This window comes from Saccopteryx bilineata, chromosome 3, assembly GCF_036850765.1.
Source record: "Saccopteryx bilineata isolate mSacBil1 chromosome 3, mSacBil1_pri_phased_curated, whole genome shotgun sequence".
Taxonomy (NCBI): Eukaryota; Metazoa; Chordata; class Mammalia; order Chiroptera; family Emballonuridae; genus Saccopteryx; species Saccopteryx bilineata.
In genome coordinates this window covers 150,074,251-150,088,048 of record NC_089492.1, presented here as the reverse complement: position 1 = coordinate 150,088,048, position 13,798 = coordinate 150,074,251, and the positions used below count along the sequence as shown (strand labels likewise).

Here is a 13,798-nt window from a genome sequence, read left to right as displayed (position 1 = left end):
ACCCCTGGCCTGCTGGGTGCCATTGGAGAGAGGTCAAAACATAGTACATACATGGACCCCTAAACAGTTACGCTAAGTCAACCAAGCGCTCCCTGCCACCTGTTGGCCTTTTATGTCCTTTTAGTTAGGCCTCTCTCCTCTCACCACATAGCATTTCAAATACTTTGTCCTTTTGATTATAGAAAATTTCAATCATATACAAAAAACAGAACAGCAGTTCAATAATCAACTAATGATCAGTCTTCTTTCCTCTAAACTGTTCAATTCCCACTCCACTGGATGATTTGGAAGCCAGTTCTAGATACCTTACTTTTCATCAAAATATTCTGGTGGCCATGGTCATCGTGTCCCATCCTCCCTTCAGCAGATGGCCCCTTCTCCTCACAGTCTAGCTGAAACCACCAGGCAGGCACCACTCACACACCCTGCCCCACACCAACAGTACAAGCTTACCTGAGTCCATCACCAGTTTATTATCCACTTTACTCTGGGCCCCAATTAGGGACTCAGCTGATTGCTTTTTTTCTCCTCCTATAATCTTTCTCCTCCCAAATGAAGCATTTTGTTCAGTTCTCTGCATGTTCACCAGAGCTACTCCATCTCAACCTCTGCTCTTCTCTTTAAGCCAAACTTAAGAAAGCAGCCACACTCTTGTCTATTTCTCCATTTTCCTCCTTAAGAATGAATTTTCAAGATAATTTTTACTTTTCTACATACACAGGGAGTGGGCATGTGCGGAGTACTTTGTTTTCTAATTTGGCCTAGTAAGTGTTGACAATTTTTCTTTCATGTGTGCTTTCATAAGGCTTAATGACAACTATCTGGTTTGTCCTGTTACAGAAACAGCACTCCCACGCCACACAGCTCCAAGGCATCCCATGACCAGCTGTGTTGGGAAACTGCCCGTGTAGAGCCACACGCACACCACCACACTTGAGGCTCTGAGCAGCCACACGACAACCATGTCAGAACCCAGTGCTCTGCATCCTGTTCATGGAATGCTTCTTGGTTATGGGCCTTCAATGTTCTATAAGATACAGCTGGATAATACTGTGAAGTTATTTCAATGATGTTCAAATCCTTTTTTGGAAAAAAGCAACCTAAACAGGTAAATAAAATCATATTAAGGAATACTAAAACTACAAGTACTCTCTTGTAACCAAAACCAGGACTCTGCTACCTCCATTGGGACCAGGATCAGGGGGGCCAAGACTGACACCTCCCCACGAGTTTCCACTCCAGCCTCGCTCCCGCTTAACCTTCATCTTCCTCTTCCGGTCCCACTCTTCTCTCTGCTGGATGATATCAGCTTCCACCTTCTCTTGCTCTTCCTTGCTTCTCTGGGCAATGGTCTGCACAGCTCCATCCCTCATAAGAGGGACATTCAGACCAGGCCACAGGAAGCCACTACGCCCTGAAGGGTTAAAAACATACATGAATAATTTTTTTAAAGCATTCCTTTCTTGAGTGTTAAAATGCCAGGCAATAGGTATACAGATGACACTGCTGCTAGGAGCTTAAGCTAACATAACCACTTGGCTGGCCACCTGGCATATTCATTAAAATTTCCAATGTACCTACCCTAAGAGCTAATAATTTCACTATACAGTGTTGCCTACAGAAATACTCCCACACAGGTAGGCATATGTGTGCCTGAATAAGGATGTCCACTGAAGTGTTATTTATAAAGACAAAAAAGTGAAAACAACATGCTTGCTACATGTCCAGCACTACTGGAGTAGTTAAATGAATCACTGCATATCTAACCTATGAAATCTACACTAAATTGAAATGAGGTAGTTCTATAGGTTCTGATATGGAACAATTTCCAAGACCTATTATTATAATTATTATTATTATTTTTTGACAGAGACAGTCAGAGAGACGGATAGATAGGGACAGACAGACAGGAATGGAGAGAGATGAGAAGCATCAATTCTTTGTTGTGGCACTTTAGTTATTCATTGATTGCTTTCTCATATGTGCCTTGACCATGGGGCTACAGCAGACCGAGTAACCCCTTGCTCAAGCTAGCGACCTTGGGTCCAAGCTGGTGAGCTTTGGTCAAACCAGATGAGCTGTACTCAAGCTGGCGACCTCGGGGTCTCGAACCTGGGTCCTCCACATCCCAGTCCAATGCTCTATCCACTGCACCACCACCTGGTCAGGCTCCAAGACCTATTATTAAGTGAAAAAGGTAAACTGTAAGACAGTATGTAGCACATGATATAATTTAATTATTTTTAAAAAGAAAACATTTTTTTTTAGATTTTTTTATTTATTCATTTTAGAGAGGAGAAGGGAGGAGAGGGGAGGGGAGGGGGAAGAAGGGGAGGAGAGGAGAGAAGAAGAAAGGAGTGGGGTAGGAGTAGGAAGCATTAACTCCCATATGTGCCTTGACTAGGCAAGCCCAGGGTATTGAACTGGTGACCTCAGCATTCCAGGTCAATGCTTTACCCACTGTGTCATTTACAGGTCAAGCCTATATATTTATTTTAAGGTCTTTATGTAGATAAAAGCATTAAAAAATGTCAGAAGGAAACACACTAAAATGAGAGGTCTCTTTGGGAGGGGCAACTGGGAAGGGGGGGGTATCAAAAGGCACCAGGATTTAGGTTTCTCCTAGTCTGAATTTTTTACTGAGAAGTATACATATATAATAGTTATAATTTTTTTAAATATTAAAAAGTAATATAAAATACATGGACAGTGGACATGCATTAACTAGAAGAACAGTGAAGGTATTTTTTACATGCCTGAAAGTTGATTCCTGTCAACAACTTGTCAACAACCACAGTACAAAATGCCAATTCAAGTACATCATACTATCTTTGTCTTCAAAAAAAACAACAACAACACAGAATAAACAATCATGTGTTCCCAGGTTTGGCAAACTAAGGGCCATGAACCAAATCCAACCCACCACTTGTTTCTGCAAATAAAACCTTATTAGAACAAGCTATGCCAATTTGTTTATGTATTGTCAGTGACTGTGTTTGTGCCCAACAGCAGAGCTGAATGGTTGTAACAGAGACCTGGAGGTTCATAAAGCTGAAACTATTAACTATGTAGCCCTCTGCAGAGACAGCTTGCTACTCTCCATTTATTGCATCTTTTATCCTGAATCATAGGCTAAGAACGGGAAACGTGAAAGCAGATCCACATCACACAGAAGGCGGGAAGGCGGGAAGGCGGGAAGGCGGGCAGGAATTCCTTTCTATAAAATTTTCTTCCTTCAGAATCCTGGAACAATAAATATGCAGCAGATCCTAATGCCCTTCAAGAGAAATGTTTTAATGCTTCTAGACTGTAAAAATACCTGTAAGATTTGGGGGAGGGGGAGAGTACATTAGCTGTTTACTGTATTTTTCACTCCATAAGACACACTCCCCCCCAAAAAAAAGTGGAGGGGAAAATACCCGTGTGTCTTATGGAGTGAAAAATACGGTATTTTATTAAATATTTTAACACACCATTTGGTTCAGAATATTTTTTTTCTTATTTTCCTCCTTAAAATCCTAGGTGTGTCTTATGGTCAGGTGTGTCTTATAGAGCGAAAAATACTGTATTTTTTAATGCAAGTTTACCTTCACCGATGATCTGACCCCTGTTCAAATCTTTTCTTCTCTTTCTCTTAGTTCTCTTGCCTCTTCCTTTTCTTGCTCCAGCACCAGTCTCTGCTAAAGCACCTTTCCATAGCTCATTTGCTGTCACTGTAATGAAACAGGTTTCTATTTATCTCCTTTTCATTTACTTATTTATTATTTTAAAAAAGAATTTTATTTCATTTAAAAAATTTATTTCATTGATATTTAGAGAGAGGTAGGGGGAAAGAGAGAGACAGGAACGTCGATCTGTTCCTGTATGTGCCCTGACTGGGGATCAAATCAGCGACCTCTCTGTACTTCAGGAAAATAACCAACGGAGCTATCCAGTCAGGCACTTATTTATTTTTAAGCAATGATCTATGGTCTCCCATTGAATCAAAAGGAACAGAAGAGAGCAGCTCCACTTGCACCACTGCAGCAATGAAAGCAAAATTAAATCATTCTTGGCACATATCATATGGTTACTTTGGAAAGCCCAAGAGGAGATGATTCTGCTACTTTCAAATTTGACTTCCTTCACAGAAAATAGCCAACATTTAAATCCCAATCAGCAAAAACCAAAACAAACAACAAAAAAAGCTAACCAAGGCCCTGGCCGGTTGGCTCAGTGGTAGAGCGTCGGCCTGGCGTGCAGGGGTCCTGGGTTCGATTCCCGGCCAGGGCACACAGGAGAGGTACCCATCTGCTTCTCCACCCCTCCCCCTCTCCTTCCTCTCTGTCTCTCTCTTCCCCTCCTGCAGCGAGGCTCCAGTGGAGCAAAGATGGCCCGGGCGCTGGGGATGGCTCCTTGGCCTCTGCCCCAGGCGCTAGAGTGGCTCTGGTCACGACAGAGCGATGCCCTGGAGGGGCAGAGCATCCCCCCTGGTGGGCAGAGCATCGCCCCTTGGTGGGCGTGCCGGGTGGATCCCGGTCGGGCGCATGCGGGAGTCTGTCTGACTATCTCTCCCCGTTTCCAGCTTCAGAAAAATACAAAAAAAAAAAAAAAAAAAAAAAAACTAACCAAACCAAACCAAACCAAAAATCAACACACACACACACACACACACACACACACACACACACACACACACACACGTGCGCCACTCACCAGCAGATTTGCTTCCCAGACATTTTATCAACTATGTTACAGGTGTCTTCCCTGCCCTCATGCCTCCATTATAACCACTGAGATAATCAATAAATTTCCTTCTTAAATACACATTATTTTAGCCCAAACAAGAATCAACATGTCAATCTGAACCCATAAATCTTAGTAATTTGAATGTTTTGCTCTACTCTTCTATGAATAACCTAAACATCTCTGTGTAGCCTTAAGAATTAAATGCCCAAATTCACCTTCAACTCTGACTAAAGTATAGCCCTGCCTCAGTAGTAGAGTGTCGGCCTGCCATGTGGATGTCCCAGGTTTGATTCCTGGTCAGGGCACACAGGAGAAATGACCATCTGCTTCTCCACCCCTCCCTCTCTTGCTTCTTTCTCTTTCTCTCTCTCTCCTGCAGCCATGGCTCGACCAGAGAGAGTTGGCTCTGGGCAATAAGGATGGCTCCATGGCCTCTGTCTCAGCTGCTAAGAAGAGCTCAGTTGCTGGGCAATGGAGCAACGCCCCAGATGGACAGAGCATCACCCCCTAGTGGTCTTGCCGGGTAGATCTCAGTTGCGGCACATGTGGGAGTCTGTCTCTCTGCCTCCCCTCCTCTCACTGAATTGAAAAAAATCCCCAAGGCCTCTGAGTCTGATACAGCCCCTAAGTACAGAATCAGCTCTGAGAAACACTTGGGGGCAGGGGCACTAAGAGACTCCAACTTCATCCACTTCTCTTTTCTCTTTGCATCCAAATTCGCAGATACAATGAAGCCTATGCTACTTGTAACATCCCTACCACCTGGTCCTCTTTCCTTCACTGCTGCACAAATTACCTAGTTATACCAGACCTCCACATTACAGTGAATACATTCACAAGGAAAATACTCCACTATCATAACACTGCACTGGAAGAGCCTATCAATGAATGTAGAAAAATATATACTATACTGCTGCATGAAAAGATGGCAAACCCAGGACTTCAGGGCAGTGGTTACAAGTGCTTTTCTTTTTAGATGTTGTGTATTTACCAAATAGTTTAAAATAAATTGGCGTTATAATTCTAATTTTTAAAAATTTTGCCTACTGCTGAGTTGTAACTTCAATCTCCATTTATATCAGTTCAGATTGGACTCTTTCAAATACTATCACAAATAGGAGTAGTGTTAACAAAATATCTACTTAAAATGAACTTTTTCTGATTAGATGTCCTACTTCAGTGGTTTTCAACCTTTTTTAAACCTGGGGACAGATGAAAATAGGAGAATCACAGTACTTCAGGGATCCCTAAGGCAGAAATTACCGTGAGCATAAGTGAATTCGACTTATGCTCACTGGGATCATGGGGTCTATAATTTTCATACAATAGCAGGGTAACTCTACTGCAGACCAGCACAAAACTTCTGGCAGACCAGTCAGTAGACTGGCAGTTGAAAACATGGTCCTATCTCACCTAAAACACAACCGGAAAGAAACTCTGAGTATACTCTCATTGGGAATGTAAATCAGCCTCAGGTGCCCCATGAAGAAACATTTTTACTTTAATAGCATATCACATACTAATAATTGAAGTCTTAATTCATTTAAGGAAGAGGAAAAATAAAAATAATTAAGATATAAAAGCACCTTTTATTTCCCTGTTTCATGAAATGGGAAGTTTGTGGCCAGTCTACGTACATTTAGTGAAGAAACTATAGGATCTGTACTGTTGGCCCATCGAGTTGCTGGCAGAAGAAATCCAGCATTGTGTCTGTAGTGCATGGGTCAAGCTGCTGAAATGACAACTGTCCCTGGTTCCTGAAGATGGCAACAGACCTGTAGGAAAATAAAAATTTGAGTTAGATGCTCCATGGCTGTGAGAAAACATTGCCAACACCAAATAATTAACTGTTCCTAATAAGAGTAAGTCACTAAAATCCTGAACTTTTAAGAATGATATTTTGAGGACAGTATTTCTTTTAAAACTAAAACAAAATGTCGGACTGATAACCTAAATGGCCATTCTAGTTAGAGAAGTTACAGTTCATTCACACAATGGATAGAGCTGTCTATGGAAGGAACTAGATCTGCCCAAGCAGGGATGTTATACTGCAGGATAGGACCCCATGCTGCGTGCTGTCTACTCCCAGCAAACGGTGCCCTATGCTGTGCAATGCCAGACAATGGAAAGACCCACATGGAAAGCAAAGACCTGGTTAGAAGAGCAAGGTACAGAACAATATCTTACTCCTCTTATTTAAAAAAATAAGGGGGGGGTGGGGTGGGTATGAATATTTTACAGACTATATAAGAAACTGCTAACAGTCATTGCCTCTGGGGAACAAAACAGATACATCAAAGGCTGGAGATGAGAGAAGACTGACTTTTTTGTTTTTGAAATTTTTTTTAAAACTATATAAATGTATCATTTTGAAATGTGTTTTTAAAGAGCTATGTCTTAGAGGCAGTCATTTTATCAATGCCATGGACGGTGGTATCCTATGAGAAGCTGGCAGGGGTGAGAGGGACTAGTGAACTCAGGGATGTGGAAATAGTGATTTAAAAGTACACATGCTTGAGCTTTTGTATTTTGATGGAGAACCTATTGACTATAAGAAAAGTCAGAATGAGAAGAGAAGTGAGCTCTCCAGAGAAAAAAAGGCAGTTTATGAGTACCGGGGCTGAAAAACAAAAGAAGCCAAAGAGTGACCACCACTATCCTCCAGTCTGAGAATTTATGAATAATATGGTAATGTCCCACAGAGCACCAAGAGCCAGAAATGATCTTAGTGGCAACAAAAAGAATCTGGTTGAGCATATAAGGAAAATTAATACTAAATGACTACAATAAGCTACCAAAATATCTCCACCATAAATCGACATTAAAAAAATAAAGTAATAATCTCCATTAATAACTAAAAAACGTATCATCCAACCTCTTCATTTCACAAAAAACTTAGACCTACAAAGTTAGGGATTTGTCAAAAGTCATGAGACAAGTTAGTGCTTTAGATTTAATCACCAACTTCAATCCCAAATGAATTACTCAATGGAATAAAGGTGTAAACTGCCTCATATAACATCGTCAGGTAGCTAATTACTTAATAAAAAAATAAATATGAAATACTGGATTTTCACTTTATTTTTTTGTACTTTTCCGAAGTTAGAAGCTGGAAGGCAGACAGACAGACTCCCGCATGCGCCTAAGATCCACCCAGAATGCCCACGGGGTGGGGGAGGGAGGAGCAGGCCAATGCTCTGCCCATCTGGGGTGTTGCTCCACTGCAATCAGAGCCATTCTAGCACCTGAGGCAGAGGCCATGGAGCCATCCTCAGCACCCAGGCCAACTTTGCTCCACTGGAGCCTTGGCTGCTGGAGGGGAAGCGAGAGACAGAGAGAGGGAGAGGGGGAGGGGTGGAGAATGCTTCTCCTGTGTGCCCTGAGCGGGAAAACGAACCCGGGACTTCCACACACCCGGCCGACCCTCTACCACTGAGCCAACCAGCCAGGGCCCTGGCTTTTCATTTTAAATAAATTCAGGGCTTCAATGATCATTCCAAATCCCATTCTACAGGACACATTTTAGCTTTTCTTGTAACCTCCTCAATCTACAAGAAAATATTAACTGCACATAAATTTTATCTTGCACTGCAATCTCTGATATACTTTGAGTGCAAAAATCACTCCTATCAGATTTAGAATTCTTTAATCTTTTTTCAAAAGACTGAAACTATTCATCACTAAAAAAGTATTTAGCTTAAAAAGGTCCAACTATCGAGAGACAAGATGGCGCTGGAGTAGGCGAACGTACCAGCATCTACCTCCCAGAACCAATGTGGATTACAAACTAATTTTATGAACTATCAACTGGAAAAACCAACTTTGGACTAAACTAAAAGGACTCTTCAACCCAGGAACGCTAAAGAAGCCACCCAGAGACTGGTAGGAAAAGCGGAAACGCGGAGAGGGCTGCCCAGCTTCTCGTAGCGAACGGCAGCAGGGAGAGACTCGCGTGGCGGGAAGTGAGTTTAGCAGAGGGGAAAGGGCCCTGAGCCCCAGGAACAAAGCCCCAGCCTGCAGCCCCAGAGCCCAGAAGAAGCATAAGGACAGTATTTAGCTTGAAACAAGTCAGGATACTGTTTGTGAGAGAGTCTGATTTCTCAGACCCAGGATCCTTCTTAAAGGGACCATGCAGAACATCTCTCTCACAAACACTCACCCGGGGCTCCTGGAGACGGAGGGAGAGGGGAGAGAACCACAGTAACAGAAAGAGAGTGCAATCTAGGAGGCATAGGGAGAAACATTTTTGGGAGATAGCCACTCTAACCCCTGGGACGAGTCACTCCCCAAAGCTGAAGTGAATATTTCCCCCGGAAACAGCAATACCAGCAAAGGGAAGCAGGAGAGCAGCCAAACAAGCTCCCCCGCGGCATTCAGAGCAGAGTCGCATAGAAGGAGGGAGCTTTCGGGTCTACGGTAGTGAGTCTTAGGGTCCGAGCTGCAACGCCCCCACCCACACGGCTGAGGGCGCACCGGAGAGCGGGCGGCAGCGGGAGACAAAAGCGCGGTTCTGCTGGCAGGGGCGGAAGCCGGCTGGCCACCAGTGGGCTCAGGTGTGAGCTCAATCTTGCCCGGCTAGGGAGAAGGGGGCGTGCAAAAGCGGCTAAGCTCAGCTGCCGGCAGCCTGTAATCCAGCCTCCGGGAGAAGGGCGGGAAACCCAGAAAGGGTAGAAACCAGCCCCGAAGCAAGGGCAGAGGAGCACATCCCTGCCCCGCCTGTGCAACCCAGGCTTGCCGTCTGACTTGGTAACAGGCTCCTCCCGCGGGGGTGGAGCCAAAAGCCCAGAAGAGGCGGAGTTCCGCTACGAAGCTGAGCTTGGGCACGCAGCCTTTCCTGGTGGTAGAGCCAAGGCTAGCAGCTGTTCCTTGAGTGGGATCATCCTGCAAAGGCAGGGCGAAAGCTCGGAAACAGGCGGAGACCCGCAGCTGAGCAAAGGTGCTCGCCAGTGCCCTCAGGACCGAGCATAACATCACACACGGGGGCGGGGCAAAGGCCAAGGCCACCAACCCTTGTGCACCCGAGCACGTGATCACAGCCACTCTCGTGAAGAGAAAATGCGGAGGCAGAGAAATACAGCACAAATAAACCAAGAGAAATCCCCAGAAAAGGACCTAAGTGAATCAGATATAACCAAATTACCAGATGCAGAGTTTAAAATAACGATTGTTAGGATGCTCAAAGATATTAGAACCACCATAGATGGCCATTACGAAAACCTAAATAAAGAGATAACAAATATAAAAAAGGACATTGAAATAATAAAAAAGAATCAGACAGAAATGACAAATACAATATCTGAAATAAAGAATACAATGGAAGGAATTAAAAGCAGGATGGATGAAGCAGAGAATCGAATCAGTGAGTTAGAGGACACAATAAATAAAGGCATGGAAGCAGAGCAGAAAAAAGAAAAGAGACTCAAAAAGTCTGAGGAAACTCTAAGAGAGCTCTGTGACAACATGAAGAGAAATAACATCCGCATCATAGGGGTTCCTGAAGAAGAAGAGAAAGAACAAGGGATAGAGACTTTGTTCAAACATATCATAGCGGAAAACTTCCCCCAATTAAGGCAGGAAAATATTTCACATGTTCAGGAAGCACAGAGAACTCCATTAAAGAGAAATCCAAAGAAACCAACACCAAGACACATCATAATTAAATTACCAAAGCTAAATGATAAAGAGAAAATATTAAAAGCTGCTAGAGAAAAAAAGACAATCACCTACAAAGGAGCCCCCATAAGGATGACTTCTGACTTCTCAACAGAAACACTTGAGGCCAGAAGGGAATGGCAAGAAATATTCAAAGTAATGCAGAACAAGAACCTACAACCAAGACTACTTTATCCAGCAAGGCTATCATATAAAATTGAAGGAGAAATAAAAAGCTTTACAGACAAAAAAAAACTAAAGGATTTCACTACAACCAAACCAAGGCTGCAAGAAATGCTAAGGGACCTGTTGTAAACAGATCAAAGGAAAAAAAGAATATAGCAAAAGAGAAAAAGAGTTTTAAAGAAAAAAAATGGCAATAAACAATTACATATCAGTAATAACCTTAAATGTTAATGGATTAAATGATCCGATCAAGAGACATAGGGTAGCTGCGTGGATAAGAAAACAGGACCCATACATATGCTGTCTACAAGAGACACACCTTAAATCAAAAGATGCACACAGACTGAAGATAAAAGGATGGAAAAAAATATTTCACGCAAATGGAAATGAAAAAAAAGCTGGGGTAGCAATACTTATATCAGACAAAATGGACTTTAGAACAAAGACCATAGTTAGAGATAAAGAAGGTCACTACATAATGATAAAGGGAGCAATACAAAAGGAAGATATAACCATTATAAATATCTACGCACCTAATATAGGAGCACCTAAATATATAAAGCAGACTTTGATAGACTTAAAGGGCGAGATCAACAGCAATACTATAATAGTAGGAGATTTCAATACCCCATTAACATCATTAGATAGGTCCTCAAGAAAGAAAATTAACAAAGAAACAGCAGACTTAAAGGACATATTAGATCAACTCGATTTAATAGATATCTTTAGAACCTTTCACCCTAAAAGAGCAGAATATACATTCTTTTCAAGCGCTCATGGGACATTCTCTAGAATAGACCACATGTTAGGGCACAAAAGCGGGCTCAACAAATTTAAGAAGATTGAAATCATATCGAACACTTTCTCTGATCACAATGGCATTAAACTAGAAATCAACCACAATAGAAAAATTGAAAAACATTCAAACACTTGGAAACTAAATAGCACGTTATTAAACAATGAATGGGTTAACATTGAGATCAAAGAAGAAATTAAAAAATTCCTAGAAACAAACGATAATGAGCATACATCAACTCAAAATTTATGGGACACAGCAAAAGCAGTCCTGAGAGGGAAGTTTATAGCATTACAGGCATACCTCAAGAAGCTAGAAAAAGCTCAAATTAACAACTTAACCCTGCATCTAAAAGAACTAGAAAAAGAACAGCAAGTAAAGCCCAGAGCTAGTAGAAGGAAGGAAATAATAAAGATCAGAGCAGAAATAAGTGACATAGAGGCTAAAGAAACAATACAGAGGATCAATGAAACCAGGAGCTGGTTCTTTGAAAAGGTAAACAAGATCGATGAACCTTTAACAAGACTCACCAAGAAAAAAAGAGAGAGGACTCAAATAAATAAAATTAGAAACGAGAGTGGAGAAATAACAACTGACACAACAGAAATACAAAATATTGTAAGAAGATACTATGAAGAACTGTACGCCAAAAAACTAGACAACCTAGATGAAATGGACAAATTCCTTGAATCATATAATCTTCCAAAAATCAATCTGGAAGAATCAGAAAACCTAAACAGACCAATTACAACAAATGAGATTGAAACAGCTATCAAAAAACTCCCAAAAAAGAAAAGTCCTGGGCCTGATGGCTTCACAAGTGAATTCTACCAACTATTCAAAGAAGAACTAACTCCTATCCTTCTCAAGCTATTTCAAAAAATTCAAGAGGAAGGAAGACTTCCAAACTCCTTTTATGAGGCGAGCATAATTCTGATTCCAAAACCAGGCAAAGACAACACAAAAAAAGAAAATTATAGGCCAATATCCCTGATGAACTTAGATGCAAAAATCCTCAACAAAATATTAGCAAACCGGATCCAGCAATATATGGAAAAAATCATACACCATGATCAAGTAGGATTTATTCTTGGGAGGCAAGGCTGGTACAATATTCGCAAATCAATCAATGTGATTCATCACATAAACAAAAGGAAGGAGAAAAACCACATGATAATTTCAATAGATGCAGAAAAAGCATTTGATAAAGTCCAGCACCCATTCATGATCAAAACTCTCAGCAAAGTGGGAATACAGGGAACATACCTCAACATGATAAAGGCCATCTATGACAAACCCATAGCCAACATAATACTCAATGGGCAAAAATTAAAAGCTATCCCCTTAAGATCAGGAACAAGGCAGGGTTGCCCCCTTTCACCACTCTTATTCAACATAGTTCTGGAAGTCCTCGCCACAGCAATCAGACAAGAAAAAGAAATAAAAGGCATCCAAATTGGAAAAGAAGAAGTAAAACTATCATTATTTGCAGATGACATGATATTGTATATAGAAAACCCTAAAGTTTCAGTCAAAAAACTACTAGACCTGATAAAAGAATTTGGCAAGGTGGCAGGATATAAAATCAATACTCAGAAATCAGAGGCATTTTTATACACTAATAATGAACTGTCAGAAAGAGAAATCAGGGAATCAATCCCCTTTACCATTGCAACCAAAAAAATAAAGTACCTAAGAATAAATCTAACCAAGGAGATTAAAGACTTGTACTCAGAAAATTATAAAACATTGATAAAAGAAATCAGGGAAGATACGAATAAGTGGAGGCATATACCGTGCTCATGGTTAGGAAGAATAAACATCATTAAAATGTCTATATTACCCAAAGCAATTTATAAATTCAATGCAATACCAATGAAAATACCAATGACTTACTTCAAAGACATAGAACACATATTCCAAAAATTTATATGGAACCAAGAAAGAACACGAATAGCCTCAGCAATCCTGAAAAGGAAGAAAAAAGCGGGAGGTATCACACTTCCAGATATCAAGTTATATTATAAGGCCATTGTACTCAAAACAGCATGGTACTGGCATAAGAACAGGCACATAGATCAATGGAACAGAACAGAGAACTCAGAAATAAACCCACAGCTCTATGGACAACTGATATTTGACAAAGGAGGTAAGACAATACAATGGAGTAAAGACAGCCTCTTCAACAAATGGTGTTGGGAAAACTGGACAGCTACCTGCAAAAAAATGAAATTAGACCACCAACTTACACCACTCACAAAAATAAACTCAAAATGGATAAAAGACTTGAATGTAAGCCATGAAACCATAAGCATTTTAGAAGAAAACATAGGCAGTAAGCTCTCTGACATCTCTTGCAGCAATATATTTGCTGATTTGTCTCCACAGGCAAGTGAAATAAAAGACAGGATAAACAAATGGGACTTTATCAAACTA

At 41.3% G+C, this 13,798-nt stretch overlaps 1 protein-coding gene across 4 annotated transcripts in view; it reads right to left on the bottom strand.

Moving 5' to 3' along the window:
- Window positions 1-13,798, bottom strand: part of MRPS5 (mitochondrial ribosomal protein S5) — a 49,670-nt gene that overhangs the window by 25,377 nt on the left and 10,495 nt on the right. For all 4 annotated transcript variants that reach the window (XM_066267729.1, XM_066267727.1, XM_066267730.1 and 1 more), the window contains 3 exons: window positions 6,366-6,503; window positions 3,588-3,713; window positions 1,181-1,414 (listed from right to left, as the gene is read on the bottom strand). In XM_066267729.1, the coding sequence (XP_066123826.1) occupies window positions 1,181-1,414; window positions 3,588-3,713; window positions 6,366-6,503 (498 nt within the window). The remainder of the gene's footprint in view (window positions 1-1,180; window positions 1,415-3,587; window positions 3,714-6,365; window positions 6,504-13,798) is intronic.